General features: G+C 44.0%; 1 protein-coding gene across 2 annotated transcripts in view; it reads right to left on the bottom strand.

The window, feature by feature from the left end:
• Miga1 (mitoguardin 1) overlaps positions 1-18203 on the bottom strand; it is a 51967-nt gene that overhangs the window by 17202 nt on the left and 16562 nt on the right. For both annotated transcript variants that reach the window (XM_041652969.1, XM_041652959.1), the window contains one exon: positions 4390-4490. In XM_041652969.1, coding sequence (XP_041508903.1) covers positions 4390-4490 — 101 coding nt within the window. The remainder of the gene's footprint in view (positions 1-4389; positions 4491-18203) is intronic.

The raw sequence follows: 18203 nt of genomic DNA, 5'->3' as shown, positions 1-18203 counted from the left end.
GACCTGTCTCATAACACTAAAACCAAACAAAACTAAACAAAAACAAAGAGACAAATACTGAGAATCTTGCTCTTGGAAGCTGCCACATAGGTCAGATTCTGACTGTCCTCGAGCGAAGTGCCAGCCCCAGCCCCATTAAGTTCTCTCTTGTAGAGGCCAAGAGGACGGCACAGCAACTACAAGCCCTGGCTTTGCAGACTTCTGCAGAAAGAACTGAGCAGTGAGGCACAGCGCAGCTCACTGCTTCTCTCCAGAATCTGCTATCTGGACTTGCCAAGTTTTCTCAGAGCTCTGGAAGTTTTGTTTTTGACAATTTATGCCAAAATAGTCTCCTTGTTTTCTGGGGGAATTTTTCAGTCTTCTTCCTCCTGCTTAGGCTCAAATCTTGGGCCTTGTGCAAGTGGGAAACAGAAGCCACAGCACCAGCCTTGGACGCCTGCACGCAAACCCCAGAAGCTCCTGTGTAGGCCGAAGCTTCTGCATTTCACATGCAGCTGTGCAGTGATGCATGCTTTAAATTGCAGTGAGATCCATTTGTATTTTTATAAATAAAGCTTGCCTGAAGATCAGAGAGTAAAACAGCCCCAGTGGTCAGCCTTCTAGACCAGGCAGAGGTGACACACACCTTTAATCCCAGCCCTAGAGAGGAATAAGGTGGGAGGAGACAGCTCTCACACAGTCTCATGCTGAGATTTCTGGAAGCAGAATCGCCATTTTAGACTTAGAGGTTAAGAGCCAGTGTCTGGCTGCTTTGCTTTTTTGTCCTTCAGGTTGAACCCCAATATCTGTCTCTGGGTTTTTATTAATTGTGCTACAGTAAATGATTCCATCTATTCCTTCCATCAGATCGTAACTTGGGTAAGACTACTATTGTTACATACAGGCAAAGGAGCTGAGATTCACAGTAACAGGAACTGTGCTTTAAGTCCTAGAAGCAAACCCTTAAATTTGAGCCCAGACATAATATTCCAGAACGCAGGCTTTTTGCTGTGTGTGCATGTGCAGGCTTAAGGTTAATGTTTGGTATACACCGTGACCATTTCCCTCTATTTTTAAAAATGGGATCTTTCACTAAACCTAGAATTGCTGATTTAGCAAGACTGGCTCCCCAGCAAGCCCCAGGAGTTCTTCTGTATCTAATATCCAGATTCTGAGCTTGCAGGTGCTAATCCAGGCACTTGTCTCATGACACAGGTCCAGGGCTCGACCTCAGACCTTCGCACTGTGCAGCAGACACTTAACAGTGCTATTGTTCCAGCCTCAGACCTTATGCTCTCAATCAAACTACACTGTCTCGCTGTCATATCTAAATGCCACAGAGGCTGTCACACAACCAGCAACATCCAGACTAATATACACGTGGGCCAGAGAGGTGGCTCGCGGGTAAGGTACTATATACACACATGGGCCAGAGAGGTGGCTCATGGGTAAAGTACTATATACACAGTGGGCCAGAGAGGTGGCTCATGGGTAAGGCACTATATGCACACGTGGGCCAGAGAGGTGGCTCATGGGTAAGGTACTATATGCACATGTGGCTTAGGGCCAGAGAAGTGGGCAAAGTTACTTGCCTCAAGTCTAATAACCTGAGGACTCCCATAGAAGAGAACCAACTTCCTGAAGCCTTCCCCTGACGCCACGGTGCAGGGAGTTCAAAGCTGAGGTGACAGGGAAGGTGGCCTTTAACTCGCTCAGCAGTCTATGACAAACAGCTACAAAGGAGCACACGGCTCCCTTACTGCAGAGCATAGCCCTCATCTCGCTGCCCCAAACACAGCTGTGCTCTCCTGGAAACTGGCCACGATAATTAAAGACAGAGAGAAGGAGCAGAAGAAATAAAATGTCAAGCATTAGAAAATGTAAATGATGAAAGAAGGCTACAGGAACAGCAACCAGAGGAGAGCCTTCTGGACCTGCAGGGCTTCACAAAGACTAGGGTTTCTTTACCTTTTACGACAACATTACTTAGGACACAGAGAAAAATCAGGTTAGTTCTGATCTCGGTGCTATAGCACTCACTGGCTAGGAAATAACAGCTTTCTGGTATCTGCTGACACTAACATAACTTAGCATTTATCATACAGGTATGAAAACCCACCCCAGAATGGTGCATAACTTGTAGCCTGTGTGCAGATGTGATATCACAATGGAAAACGCCATACCACACCTTGTAGGGGTTGCAGCTGAGGTACAAAGCAATAAATATTACCTAAAATTACCTTCAGGCTATATGGCAGATAGATTTATTTATTTTACATGTATTAACGTTTTGGCTACATGTGTGTATGTGCATCACATGTGCCTTTGGATGGTTGTGAATCACTATGTGGTTGGTGGGAACCAAACCCATGTCTTTGACAAGAACTAGTGCAGGGCCATTTCTCTAGATACAATATAAATGAATTTTGTGTCTAGACTTGTACTCCAAATATGTCATTATTATGCAAACACTCCAAATTACATATATGTGTGTGTGTTTATATATACATACGCATGTATAACATTATATAACATTACTGGAATCAAACATTTCAGGGCAGGGATGTTGAGCCTGTAGTGCAAATTCTTGGTGACAGACACTTGAGGAATGCTGTTGTCTTAGAACTAAAACTATTGTTCTAATAGAGATTTAGTTAAAAACTAAATGTTAATTTTTTAAAATAAATTAAAAATATATAAATATTTATATATTTATAAATAGAACATTTATAAGAAAGACTCAAGAGTCAGAGGCTGGGGTGGAGACTGCCAGCTCAGAGAGGTTGAGGAGCAAGTAGCTGAACTTCCCTCTTCGCAGGCATCTCAGAAAGACAGCCTTCTTCTGCTCAGCCAAACCAAAAAATGATTGCTACATCAAAGTCCCTCCTTACTACTTCCTGTGTGCCTCTCTATCCATCTTCCAGACTCCCTCTGACTCTCTATGCTTAGTTTCTATCAACTCTTTGTTGACTCCGCCTCCTGGCCCAAGATTGATTTTATTTAATTAGTGCAAACACAAACTTAGGGTTCACAGTGTGATCGAACATCCTGCAACACAGGTATCATGATATTTCTTAAAAATAATTTTCAGCTATCATTGGAAATGACCTAAATCAACGTGCAGCAAAGCTTACATATAGGAAAATTTTGTCAATCACTTTGACAAATGATTGGCCTAGTCTAAAGAAAAGCTTATTGCAGTAATTGTCTTACTCTAAACAGGGAAACAGATCTTTTAATTCTGAATAAATCTATCAAGTTATCGCACACTGTTTAACTTCTCAGGATTCTGATCCCTTCTTCCCTTCTTTCATCTTTTCTTCCCCTGAAGCAGGATCTCACTATGTAGCTGTGGTGTCCTGGAACTCCATCTGTAGACCAGGCTGGCATCAAATTCAGAAATTCGCCTGCCTCCCAGAGTCCTGGGATTAAAGGTGCATACGATCACGTTCAGCTATATTACTTACAAAATAATTTATCTTGTAACACTCATATTCTGAGTTATACCTTAGAAGCAGTGCTAAAATATTTTACTATCCCAGGCTGACCTCAAATTTTCCAAGGATGTGGGTGTTCTAATAAAAAAAAAAATACAAAAAACAAACCAGTGGGAGAAAGTCGCCATGCGACAGAACTCTGGTGAAGTAGTGAATGGGAAGAGGAGGGAGGGGAGAGGAGAGACCAGCCTCTGGGGACAGAGTAGCAGGAGAGAGAGGGAGGGAGGGAGGGAGGGAGGGAGGGAGTCAGTCAGAGAGATAAAGAGGGAGAGACAGGAGGTGGACAGGGTCCTTTTAAAAGAGAACGTAGTGAATGTGCACAGGAGGTGCTCCTAGTGGCTGCAGCTGAGGATGTATCCTGTCAGGACCCCAAGAGCAGGCCAGTACAGAATCCTGAATTAGGCCCATGTGAATGCCGGAATAGAATCTGAGTCTTCGGGGAGAGCGGTCAGTGATTTTAACTGCTGAGTAATCTCTCCAGGCTCTAGAAAGACAATGTTGCTAGGCTACATACTTAATTCCAGTCTCAGAAGGGTGAAGAAGAACTGTGAGTTCGAGGCCAACATGGGGTATAGAGCAAAACCCTGTCTCAAACAAAAGTGAAGAAAAACACGACACCAGGCTAGATGGGTATGAGGACTGGTTGCTCTTGCAGTCCTTGTTCAACTCCCAGCACCCGTATGGTAGCCAAAAACCATCTGTGACTTCAGTTCCAGGGCACCTAAAGGCCTCTCTTGGCCCCTGTGGGCATCAGGCACAAACGTAATGCAGAGACATATTTGAGAGCAACACACACACACACACACACGCTCGCACGCACACACACACACACACACACACACACACACACACACACACGGCAACTGTGTCATGCAATGGCAAACTACCTCACCATGAACACGACTTCTCTCACCTCTGCTGCTGAAGCAAAGAGATCTGCGGATTCACTGCTCAGGGCGTCTTGCAGGCCAAAGTCATCCACATTCTCCTTGGTGCTCACGTCTGTATCTTTATCTTAAAAGTGAAAAGGTAGAAGGTATGAGGTCGTTACTCTGTCTCTGCCGTGTTCACTTTCTACCTCCCGTCTTTATTCAGATGGTTAGGGCCCAGGGAAAAGAGGAACAAACTATAGCAAGCTGTAACCTGACAAAACCCGCAGGGCACTTCATGTACTGCCATGCCATTGGACACGGTGCTATAAAAAGTTGCACTTTTATTTAATTTAAAGAGATTAAACTTATCTTTTTTCATTAAAAGAGCTTTAAGCTTAAAAAAAAATAACTCAGTTAAATTATTTTACTATACTTGATAAAGTATGTAAACACCAAAACTAGTTTAAAACAATTTAATTGCAAGTGTCTTGTCTAAATTTGAAATATTTAAGGTTCATTAAAATCAACTGAAAAAATTTTGAGACAGGGTCTCACTATGTAGCCTAGGCTGTCCTGCAATTCACTGTGTAGACAAGGCTGGATTTCTACTCACAGAGATCTAATGTGGGATTGCCCTCTGTATGCCTGAATATGTTTTATTACCATTGAATAAAGAATCTGCTTAGGCCTATAGCAGGGCAGAATAGAGCTAGGCAGGAAAACTAAACTGAATGCAGGGAGAAAGAAGGCAGAGTCAGGGAGACACCATGTAGCCACCACAGGAGACAGATGCCAGATGGAACCTTACTGGTAGGCCACAACCACAGGTGATGCACAGATTAACAGAGATGGGTTAATTTAAGATATAAGAGCTAGCTAGAGATATGCCTAAGCTAATAGGCCAAGCAGCGTTTTAATTAATACAGTTTCTGTGTGATTATGTTGGGTCTGAGCAGCCGGGAAACGAACAGGCAGTCTCCACGTGCAGAGATCCACCTGCCGCTGCCTCTTGAGCCAGGATTAAAGGCGTTCACTATGCAGGCTGTGGTGGCCCACAGCAGTAAGGTAAGCTGAAGAAGCTGAGACGGGAGAATCACAAATTCAGAGCAGGCAGCCACACAGCTAAACTGGCTCAAAACACAGAAAAGGCCACCACTCTTGCATTCATAAAGCGTGACTTATTAACACAACATTTCTGGCTAACCACTGAGAGTAAGCTGTTTGTTATCCATGTCTCCTTCAAACTCCAAGGCTGACTTTACAAATGGAGCAGCCAACAAAGCTCAGGCAACAGTTTCTCATGCTTATTCTTTTTATTTAAAAATCAAATATGACCAACTGCCTCAGTGGTTTTTGCTTTGTTTTGTTTTTTGAGACAGGGTTTCTCTGTGTAGTCCAGGTTGTCCTGGAATCCATTCTGTTAGACCAGGCTGGCCTTGAACTCACAGAGATCCACCTGCCTTTGCCTCCTAAGTGACAGGATTAATGGCTGCCTCAGTGGTTCTTCCAATGGTGGTAAAGCTCAACTTTTTTTGGAAATAATTTATCTGGCCACACTAGGCCAGGCATCTATTGGCAATGGACAACACCCTGAAGGTGGGTGTGAAGCTGCCACACCGCCGACAGGAATCCATTCGATGGCAATTCATTTTCAGGTTAAAACCCACTTATCTAGGTGATCAGACTGTAGCAAATAACTAACGTACCTGGAAATGCGTCATGGGTATAAAAAGCAAAGAAGAAAAAAGATTCTCAATCTGTTAACCTTGTCAAATGCTTTATCCCCGTTAATAAGAAATGAGGAATTTCCTTGCTTTCATTTATTCAAATTTGCATTCTACTAAGCCTTCCCTAAATAAATGTCATTAACTTAGCCAGAAATCTTTCAAATTTTCTTGAGAACCCCTATGTATCAGAAGAACCTTTTATGACTCTATTGGGGAGCAAAAATCCAAACCCCTGTTAATTTAGTTTAAATTCAAAAGCAGTGCAACTGCTGGTATTTTCAGTCCTGCGGAGGACAAGAGGGTTGACGCACAGCGCTGAGGCCTCGGTAGGGTGGGGGCGCCCACACGCTGCACACCGATCGCTGTTTCACGTCTGCTGGGACAGCTTTTACATTTCAACTACTTACCTCCTAAAGTCTAAGGTATAATTGTTTCAACTGTGTTAATCCTTTGAACACACTGAGCTTCTTGTCTTAAAATTCTACCATGCCAGGTGTGGTGGTGCACTGGTAGAATCCTGGTTATACCTAGGAGCCAGGAGGCTAGTTTTGCCCAGCAGTTCAAAGTTCGTATGAGCAATATAGCCATACCCCATCTCAAAAAAAAATAAAATAAAATAAAACTCTTCTGCTAGATGACCATTATAAACCAAGATTAAATTATTCTATTTAAATAATAATAGTCTGGAAATACAGCTCAGTGGTAAAATACTTGTGTAGCTTTGACACGGACTAGAGCCCTGGATTCTCTACCTTGCATAGCCAACAAACAAACCACCCCAAACAAAGGGAAACAACAAAACCTGAGAAATTTATAGTATTCTATCAAACCAGAAAATGAACCAAGTGTCTTATTACTATCTACCTCTATGTGTGCTGAGTAGATTTATGTGAACCACGTATGTGCAGATGGTGTCATTCCCGGAACCAGAGCTACTGGTGCTGTAAGCCAGGAAGTGTGTACTAGGAACCACACCTAAGTCCTCAGTGAGAGCCAGAAGCAGTTTAACTGCTGAGCCATCTCTGCAGCCCAGTTTAACTGCCGAGCCATCTCTCCAGCCCAGTTTAACTGCCGAGCCATCTCTGCAGCCCAGTTTAACTGCCGAGCCATCTCTCCAGCCCAGTTTAACTGCCGAGCCATCTCTGCAGCCCAGTTTCACACTTTTATAAACAGCTCCATAGCTGGCAAATGTTATCTTTGGACACTCAATTATGAGGGAAATTCCCATATTTTCATTTCAGTACATAGAAGACACTTAAAAAATGCACACACGTGCAAATGTACACACACACATATACACATGCATGCACGCAAACACACATATGCAAGCACACACATACACACGAGATGTTTAAGAGTCTGAGTTTTGAAGCTTTATTTTCTTAATTACTTTCTATTGTCAGTGTGTAAGCTGCTGGTGTAAGGAAGCACAACTTCACGATGCCCCAGCAGCGTTAAAGCAGGTTACATTCACAGTCTGTTAACTAGGCTCCGCGCGCCTGTTGTCACTGTCTCAGTACACCGCAGCCATCTAGAGCCCCTTTCCTTTGCATACATTACACAGGAACTGTCCAGCCTCTGTAGCTTCAGCTGACAGTAACTAGCCATTCAATGTCATCGAGATCAATTATGGTTGCACTCTATTTAATAAAGAAAGAAAATCTAACAAAGCTGACTCAATTCCAGAGGGACGAGAGTGACTCACTGAGTCCAACCTTGCTGTGCGATGTCACATGATGGTCTACAGGGTGAGTTCCAGGACAGGCTCCAAAGCTACACAGAGAAACCCTGTCTCAAAACACAGAGGACACATCTCTTATATCCTAACAGTCTGGAACTCTTGCTGGACCTCACAGCCAGAGTTTGCAACACGCCTTAAGGTCACTTAAGACTGCTGTCCTACTGTGTACCCAGCCCATTGGTTTAGCCTGCTTTTAAGAGAACAATGTAACGATTAACCTCACAGCCTGGATTACCTAATGTATCCGCTTTTACAGAATAATGTAAAGATCAACCTCACAGCCTGGATTACCATGTATCCGCTTTTACAGAACAATGTAACGATTAACCTCACAGCCCTGGATTACCATGTATCCGCTTTTACAGAATAATGTAAAGATCAACCTCACAGCCTGGATTACCTAATGTATCCGCTTTTACAGAACAATGTAAAGATCAACCTCACAGCCCTGGATTACCATGTATCCGCTTTTACAGAACAATGTAAAGATCAATCTCACAGCCCTGGATTACCGTATATTCCCCTTTTACAGCCTGAGATAATGCTCAGCTGTCATCTTAGTTAGGTGCTATCCCTGCCCCGACTGAGAGCAGGGCACGTGTGCTATGATAAGCATTCGCTGGGAACAGCAAACAGACCGAGGACAGCCTTTTAAATGGCTATTCATGATATCCAGATGGGGTCAACTGGAGTCAGTGACTTAACCCCTTGTGAAACTCCATTAAAGATTTCTGTAATGTGTCCCTCAAGTGGTGTTTTCTGGGCTGCTCAATAAAGGCAGAGCAAAGCTCTTTGCAGAGACAGACACGTGGACATAGACAGACACACATACACGGCGACTTACTCACATAGCCTTCAGGCAGGAACAGATTCAGACTCATACAGCAGGCAGTGGATGGAAGGCACATGGACAGTCAAGTAGAGAATTCAAATCTGGGCTGCTCTTGGTTCAATAATACCACGGGAAAGGGCTTTGATTTCTTTGCTTAATGCAATACCAGCAAATTATTGGTGACTCTAAGTACATCGCTAATGTGTTATATCTACATGCCAGAAAACAACAGACTGTGTCTCTTATTTCAGTGATTGTTGTAATTCCTGAAAGGCAGCTTAATGATGCTGAAGAGAAACAATACATCTGTTTCTTGAATGAACCAATAAAATGTATAAAGAAGAAAGCCTGGGCAACACCCCAAACTCACTGTTTTTACACACCCAATTAAAATGTACAACATTCTTTGGAAAGCATCTCAATCCTTGACTGTACTACCAAACAAAGGGAGAGCGCAAGAATGTGAAGACTGAAGCTTTCATCTTTAGCAGTTCCCAAAACTGCTCACTGGGTTTCCTCCAGTGCATGTCTTAGTTAGGGTTTTTATTTACTTTATTTACTTATTTTTGATTTCTGAGACAGGGCTTCTCTCTGTAGACCTGGCTGGCCTGGGACTTGCTCTGTAGACCAGGCTGGTCTTGAACTCACAGAAATCCGCCTGCCTTTGCTCTCAAGTGCTGGAATTAAAGGTGCGTACCACCACCAAAGTAACTTGGGGAGGAAGGGTTTGTGTGGCTCACACTTCCACATCTTAGTTCATCACTAAAGGAGGTCAGGACAAGAACTCAGCAGGTTAAGAACCTGAGGCCACGGAGGGTGCTGCTTACTGGTTTGCTTGCTCCTCATGGCTTGTTTTTTTTTTTTTTTGTTATTGTTTTGTTTTGTTTTTATAGAACCCAGGACCATACTCCAGGGAGGGTTCCACCCACAATATGCTGGGCTCACCCCCGTCAATCACTAATTAAGAAAATGCCCAACAACTGCCTACAACCCAGTCTTATGGAGACTTTTCCTAATGGTCATTTCCTCTCAGATGACTCTAGGTTGTGTCAAGTTGACATAAAACACTCAAGCATGGGATCCAAAGCTGTTTTCTGGTCTGAGGGCACTGCACACATGTGGTACACACACATGGATGCAGGCAAAACACTCAGGTACATAGAATAAAAAAATCTTACGAAAGTTTAAAAGTGCATCCCGTGTGACCTAGCAGTTTTATACCAGGTGTTTTATATAAATGCATGATTATAGGCATAAACATCCTCCCAAATCCTCTGATGTATCAGGCAGTGTTGAAAGAGTTAAAACCACGAGTTGAAAGGCAGAGAGCTAACATTAAAGTCAGGGCCCTACCCTATTGCTTATCAGCTGTGTACCCTTGAGAGCCTCACCTCTGTTTCTCAGTGAGCTCTGTAAAAATAGGAATGAAATCTACCGCTAGCTATCACAGGAATTCAACGCCAGGTCTTTAAACATCCAAAATTAGCAACTCACAAATGTGTACCATTTAGTAAATTCTGCTTCTCAGCAACCACTGCTTAAACATATACCATAGAAGAATAAACCAATCTGCAGGCTGGAAGAAGCAGCTTTAGCAAGGGATGCAGTTCTTGAGAGCCCCGAGGATATTAAAGCCACTTAAGTGAGGCTCATGCAAACTAACATTTCTTATTTGTTATAAACTAGCAGTTTCCCAAGACATGAGAACCATGGCTAAAGGGCCGAACATTGATTTCATTTGGGTCATTTTGTCTATAGTAAGATTTTAACATATTTTTAGAGTCCTATTAAATTTCTAATGTTTCTAGTATCGAGACCTAAATTAAGTGTGAGAAATTAATTTATAAACCTGAAATATACAGCTTATGCCATTTTATGAATGAATTCTTAGACATTCTTAAAGCTTCCCACGCAGGATAAATTACAAGCTAACGGCAGTTAATAAATTAGCAGTGGCCACACCGGCTCTCAATGGAGCAACTCTTTGGTTGGGTTAGTTGATTGGTAATCTTTAAAAGAAAATAAGTAATCTTAAAATGTTTTCTGCCTGTCTTTGTCACCTAGCACGTGAAACAGACTCACGCCGAGACGTTAGCAACGCTCTTCTTTGGGAGAGCTACAGCACCGCGGTGTTTAATTTTAGCTCACTTATGCTGTAGGCCAAAAATCTGACTGGATTCAAGCCTTCCTCCTTCTTTCACAACCTCATAATTGATATATTACTTAAGTTTTTTCCAAAGAAGGATTTGCTTTTAAAGTTTTGTTTTTTTTGTTTTAAAGGAGGGAGAGGGAAGAAAACCAGAAGCCATCTCAGCCTTGACCCTGGCCCCAGCCCTTGCTTTATTTCCTTAGATCAAGCCAAGTGGGCTTCTCTGTCTTGGTTCTGCTGTCTCTAGGCACATTCTATTCCTGTCACTGAGAAGGCCCTGGGTCTATTTTAGCCTCTGCAGACGCTGTGGAGATTCCAGAGATGTCTCTCTTCTTTCCTGACTCCACAGAGAGGAGGGCGCCCACTCATTCCCACTTGACTGTTGCTGGTTAGTCTCCCGAGGCGTTTGACTAGCTTAACTATAACTTGGAACCTTGTCCTTTCTCCGGTGTCATTGAAAATGGACAAGTTCCTGCTGCCAACAAGTATTTTGCGGTCTTAAGTTGTCCAAATTACCAGCCGTCCAGAAAACTACTGTGGCTCTCTGTGGGAAGGTTTTTGTGTGTTCAAGAGTTTGTTGCTGTTTTGAGACAGGATCTCACTATGTAGCCTAGAATAGCCTGTGCCTGGGATTAGAAGCGTGTGCCACTGCACACCTCCTCTTTTATATGAAAATCTGCTACCCATATTGTAAACCATCCTCCCCCCCGCCCCGGTTTTCAGATGCTGAAATACACAGCGTGGAAGAAAGAACAAAGTTGAATTTACAAGTCAAACGCAGTTTCTGAACGGGAAAGACGGAGCCTGCAGTACTTTCTTGATGCACCCTTCAGTGGGCCTCTGTACTGCTGTGGGTAGCACTGAGATCCACCGGCCCCCAAAGACTGCTGGGTTCCCAAGAGTTCTGACTCCCACAAGAGATGGTGGCACGCGCACACAAACAGCTTGCCGCTATGGCACCGAGCAAGAACAGCTTGCCCTAACAGTTGTGTCTGGCTTTCCCTGTTTATTAAAACACTCAAACACGACGATGGCAGAGCAGAACAACTGTGATCCTAACTGGGAAATACAGTAGACAACACACCCTGGGTGACACGGGGAGAAGAAGGGGGCACCCACATTTTAATTAAGGCTGGGCAGTGGCAGCCCATGCCTTTAATCTCAGCACTAGGGACGCAGAGACCGGCAGATCAAGTTGAGACCAGCCTGATCTATAGAATGAGTTCCAGGACAGCCAGGGTGACATAGAGAAACCCTGTCTTCAAAAACCAAAAAAGAAAATAAAAGAGTTTGAGTTCCAAGTTGTCTACAGATGTTACCAGGCCAACAGGGTACAACTGGTCTGTATGCTGCATGAAGGCCCTGGCCAGAGGGACAAGTAGGGACAGAAAACTAGTCAAGTACTAGGCCAACTTCCCCTGGAGAAAGGTGACTCTTGGCCTTTTCCTAGTTCTACAAAGCCCCTGTACGACAGGCGAATTGAAGCTATGGAGATATGATTCGGATCAGGAAAGAGGGCATGCGTCAGGCGCCCCTTCGTTTCTGGAGCCTACAGCAACTACAACCCTGCTGCACTGGTCCTCTCTTTAGTTGTCCAGACATGCAGCGATGACACCAGGTCAGTTTCCTTTTGCGGTATTATTACATCCTCTGAAATTGAAATTATGAGCTTCACACGGGAGGGAAACGACGGACCACACCTCGCCAGTGCTGTGCCATCCGCACTGTGCTTATTCAGAGATCTGACTGCATAACGTAAGCCTGCTGCTCCAATCACACCCTAAAAATACAGCCTCGGAGAAGCTCTCCTCCTGTCAGGGAATTCTGCAGGGAGAGAGGACGACCCTGGTCCCATGGTGTCAACTTTGGGACATTTGGTGAGAGGAGAGTCAGAGGTATTTCCAGTTATAGCCAAACTCATTCAGTGTTTCTGGATATTCTATCTGGGAACTTACCAAACAGAGAAATACCTCTCTCCTGGACAGGAGACCCCATATGACAGTGCTGTTCTTTTCTCTGCCGGAGAAATTTGTGTACTCAGCACTAAACTAGAAAAAAGGACATTTTTATTTTCCCTTAGAGGAACTCTCATCAACTCAAAACAACAACAACAACAAAATAAACAAAATAAAAAACCCAAAGAGACACAGGCACTTCAACAAAAAAGGAGCTACAAGAGAGGATAAAGATATTGAAGTCACATCAGCCGCCCTTCCACAATCTCCTTCAAGCATATATATTGGACTTGACATCTCGGTTATTTTCAGTGGCTCATTTTTGCCTAAGAAACAAGTTCCACACGACTTCCCTGGTCCTGTCTCCTAGGTTTAGCCTCCTGTGCACACTGCGTCCTCAAACAAGGTCTCTTCTGCAGCTGGACTCTCTGCTAGCCCTCTTCTCAGCTGTCTTCCTGCTGTGTGTCTTGGAGCGGCTCCTTCTACACAGCCTTCTCTTCAGTGCCCCACAGACACTCCCAAGCTCTTTCTTCGCTGTTTCCACAGCCCTTGACCAACACGGAGCAAGGCCTATTCCCCAGCACCATGCTGTCTGTGCTGCTTCTTAAACACCAGATGAGTCAACTAAAACTGTAGTAAGCTTCGGGTTTCCCCCTCTGACACCTTTCCATTACACCATTTTTGCTATACACAAAGAAATGACATGTTTGGGCTATGTTTGCTGGTACATTTCTGTAATGTCAGCATGAAGAAAACACGTTTTTCATACATATCTATTGTGCATGTATGTACGTATGCATATGTACAGACATATACATGGCATGTGTGTAGAAGCCACAGAACAATTTATGTGATTCAGTTTCCATTCTCCACCAAGTGAGCTCCAGGGGTCCCAAGTGCTCAGGTTTTGTGCCGTTACCCACTGGGCCACTGGGCCAGCTCAAATCACGACTTTAAGGCCAGTCTATGCTATGTAGCGAGGCATCCATCCAAAACCAGCCAACCAACAAGACAAACAAGCCTAAACAACAACAAAAGCACCAAAGCAAAAATGTTTTTCTAAATGCATATTCCAGACTTAAGATCCTTAGTTCATTCTGCTTTAAAAATAGATCCTGTGGAAGCCTAATAGCAAAAGTATGCATATTTTACAGCACCGCTTTTGAACAGTATAAAATTCCTGGTTTGTTTTTAAGGTCTAAATTTGTTCCTACACATCAGTGTAAAAGAATCTCAAAATCCTTTGCATCAGCCAAAAAAACCCTAAAAAAAACCCAAAAAAACACAGCCAACATTGATCACATTCATGACTCTAGGGTTGCTCCTAATACCGATGCTGCAATAATACTGTTATTTAAAGAAAGCATATAAGACATAAAGACTAATTTTAAAAGTAACTGTAGATTAATAAGCTAGAACTTAATTCATGTATGCCCTATCAATCAAATAATGTCCACAAACTATTAGCAAGCTCCGTATGTTGTAAATCATTTTTATTTTTAAACTGGTATTAATCCATCAATTTGGACCTACACAGAGGACCAAAAAAGCCAGCCAAGATTACGTCGCGCCAGGGTGTCTCAGGGTTAATACTCGTCCAGCACACGAGGCACTGCACTGGGTCTCTAGCAGCACAGGAATGACCGAAGAACAGTACCAGTTCCTGAATACTGGACGAGATTCCCTGCCTGAACATTTAGAGATGAGGATACAACTAAAGTCTAGGATTCATATCGCTCCCTAAAAATAACTGGCTCCTGAAACAACTTGCTACTAAAAACACACAGAACCCAGCACGTGAGCTTGAGCTGACCCATACCAGAGTGACAGATGTGTGGTGCAAACTCAGACACATGACGCTACAGAGGATCCTGTCTAAAGTGAGGTCATCCTGTGGCCTACCTACCCCACAGTCTTTGTGACCACCTAGAAAGTAGTTTCTATCAAAAGATAAGAAAGGTAACACAATAATGAAGATAATAAAAATTTCTACTTATTTTAAGATATACTTTTATCATATATACATATAGAGAAAATAAAATAGTATTTCTGAATTTACCAGTCATTTATACCATGTGTTTCAAAATTTACAAGATTATTTACTTATTAAGAAAAGCATAACTAAGTGGACCGCTGCTGTGTCTACCGCTTGATGTCTGTGGTATGAGTCTGGAAAGGAGTCCGCCAGCGCGGGAATAGCAGCAGATAAGCCAAGAATTAACTCACGTCCCAAAGCACATCTGTTTACTTTCAAGTTCTTTATCTGAGGCTCTAAAACAGGCAAGCTTCAGTTACAAGACACGGAAAGAACAGGCAGGCCGGGAAGCTAAGGGCATGGTCTGCAGGGAGCTTCCAATGTTAAAAATACACTGCACTGCGCTCCAACTGTCTCATATGAGGAGGACTTACCTGGTCAGTCCAGCTAAGCACAACTGGACGCCTGGCCTGGTCTTATTTCACTTGAATTACACAACACAAAAGCTGCATGCTCAACAGTTCAATAAGCACTTGCAAATGTATTCCTTTACTTTTCTTCTATTTCTTTATGGGCTGTGCATGTGGGGACAGAGGACAACTTGAGGGAGTTCTGTTCTCTCTCTACAGCATGTGGGTTCCAGGGATTGTCAGCAGGTGTTCAGCTTAGCAGTAGGCACCCAAATTCTCCGAACCATCCTGGCAATCAACAATTGCCTTGTTTTTTGGAGACAGGTTCACTATGTAGACCAACCAGGTTGGTCTCAATCTCAGAGGGACCAACCTCCCTCTGCATCCTGGCTGCTGCATCAAAGGTATGTGCCACCACGTCTAGTACAGACCAGAAAATCCCATTGCCATCATCTTAGCTACTGCTCCAAGCACATGTGAAATCCATCTACTTAATGAAGAATCACCTGCCACACTCTGAAATGCCAGGGTCACAGTCTCAACCACAGGTCTAGATCAATCTCAGGACTCTGTTGTGTGAAAACAGCACAGGGCTTATTTGGTTGTTTCTTTTGACACAGTCTCCCTAAGTGGTCCAGACTGGCCCCCAACTTTTACTTTCTGGGCATGGATGCAAAGGAGATAGAGATATGCATTTTGATAAGACTCAGACCTATGAGTCTATCCTACACTTAAGCCAGTGAGAAAAGCACCTCCCCTTACTTCCTAATGCAAGCCATTTTCTATCACACGTTTAAAGATGGGTAGAAACACATCTAACAATTCTACTGTATTTCTTTGGCAAGCACTTGTGTGTCCCTAAGCATGTGTGTTTGCAGGTGTGCACACATGTGTAGAAGCTTAGATGTGGAGGCCAGAAGTTGAAGGCAGGTATCTTTGTAAACCACCCTCTACCTTTTTTTATTACTATCCATTAAATTTGTTGACAATTTCATGCACATATATAGTGCATTCTGCTTCCTCTTATCCCCCTCCCCCAGAGGTCCCTTTCCTACATCCATGCCCTACCTCCCTTTTCGGTTTTTTGATCCATGGATTTTTTTTTTTTTTTTTTTTTTGGTTTTTCGAGACAGGGTTTCTCTGTGGTTTTGGAGCCTGTCCTGGAACTAGCTCTTGTAGACCAGGCTGGTTTCGAACTCACAGAGTTCCGCCTGCCTCTGCCTCCCAAGTGCTGGGATTAAAGGGGTGCGCCACCACCGCCCGGCTTGATCCATGGATTTTAATCAGGATCATCTAAGTGGGCATGTGTTGGAGCCGTGTGGACTTACCATTTGGTACACAATGGAAGCCGATAACTGTCCCTTACCCAGAATCAATCTGTTGCCAACAGTTTATTTGGGAGGGAGAGGGTACCATGAGTCCCTCCCATCCATGATTGGCAGTTGAGTGGCCCAGTCTCCTGTAGGTCCTGTACAGGCAACCACAGCTGCTGTAAGATCGTATTTGCAATGGATGTGTCAGGCCCCGACAATAGCATTTCCTATCTCCCCTCTTACAGCTCTTACATCCCTGCTCTCTCTGCTGTAAAGATCCTTGAGCCTTAGAGGGCAGGGTCTAAGTATACTCTGTTGGGAATCTTCTTATTTTCGAGTCAGGGTCTCTCACTGAACCGGAAGCTCACAGATTCAGGGAGGAAAGCTAGCCAGTGAGTTTCAGGGTTCTGTTTCTCTCCCCCACTCCAGAGATTACAGCGCATACCAACCCAACTGCCTTTTACATGAGCGCTGGGATACAAACTGAAGTCCGCCCTACCAAAACAAAGCACTCTCTCTCTGCTTGTGTTCTAAGTTGCTTCTCCCTGTGAAAAGTGTCCACTGGCGGACACTGAGGACCAGATCCTCACTAAGCAGCCAGGGACACAATGTAACGAATGAGTCATTGAATCCTCACAAGGCAGCTAGGGACACAATGTAATGAACGGAGTCACTGCCCAGCTCTGGCTGTGTTCTGGGCCTTGCAGCAAGATCTGGACCTGCAAGCTCATCACTGCCCTGCAGAACCTGACCCCACTCTCCTAGGCCAGACTGTAAGTGGGGGGGTCTTAATAGCAAGGCTACATGGGTGTCACCAAGATGGTGAGCCAGGGGTCCAACAGCTGTATGGGTAAGGCTGGTAGGAACTTCTCTGTCTTCCGAACTCCTCCCCAGGAGGACGTTATAGGAGCCACACTGTCCAACCCAGCTTATGAGAAAAGGGGTTTAAAAAATTAACATTCAAGGAGAGAGGAATCAGTCAATAAAGCAGGAGTCACTACATTTTCTTAAACAGGACGAGATGGACAATTTTGTTGGAGTTTTGTCAGAGAAACAAGGCAGGCAAGCTAGAGAGCTTGGCGACGCCCAGCAGCAGGGAGATGGAACAAGGGAAACAGGCATGATTTCTGGGCTGGAAGTCGAAAAACTAGACAGGCTTTGCAATGGAAGTCTGGGAGTGGCTGTATTAGGAGAAGGAATCTCGAGAGAGGCAGAAACAGAGAGAGAGAGGGAGGTGGTGAGAGGTCCAGAACACCACACAGAGAGATTTAATACCTTAGCCAGCATCAGGAAGGGGAAAAGAAAGAGCGAGTGTTTCTGAGCTAAGAAACAGGCAGTCTCGGCAGTGAGAGAGACCTGCGTAGCGGCATGGGTTTCTGTGGTATACACACCATTAAGGGCTATTCCTCTCAAGGCCTGCTCTTCATGTGTATCATGCTATGTCCAACCACTTCACATGCTGTTTCAGATGTAAAGGAGGGCTCCTCCCTCACTACACACGGGCTTCAAATTATAAGGAGGGCGGCTGGAATATTTTCTCTCTCTCCCTTCCTTCCTTCCTTCCTTCCTTCCTTCCTTTCTTCTTTTCTTTCCTTTTTTTCTTTGTGTAATTGCCCTGGCTCTCCTAGAACTCAGTCTGTGACCATGCTGGCCTCAGACTCACAAGAGATCCATCTGGCGCTGCCTCCCAAGTGCTAAGATTAAAGACGTGTGCCACTACTAACCGGCCACTTTCCATTTCTTAAAATTAGTG

This window comes from Microtus oregoni, unplaced genomic scaffold, assembly GCF_018167655.1.
Source record: "Microtus oregoni isolate MIOR12 unplaced genomic scaffold, Mior012 000000F_ref0000247, whole genome shotgun sequence".
Classification (NCBI taxonomy): Eukaryota; Metazoa; Chordata; class Mammalia; order Rodentia; family Cricetidae; genus Microtus; species Microtus oregoni.
This window is presented reverse-complemented; position numbering and strand designations above follow the sequence as displayed.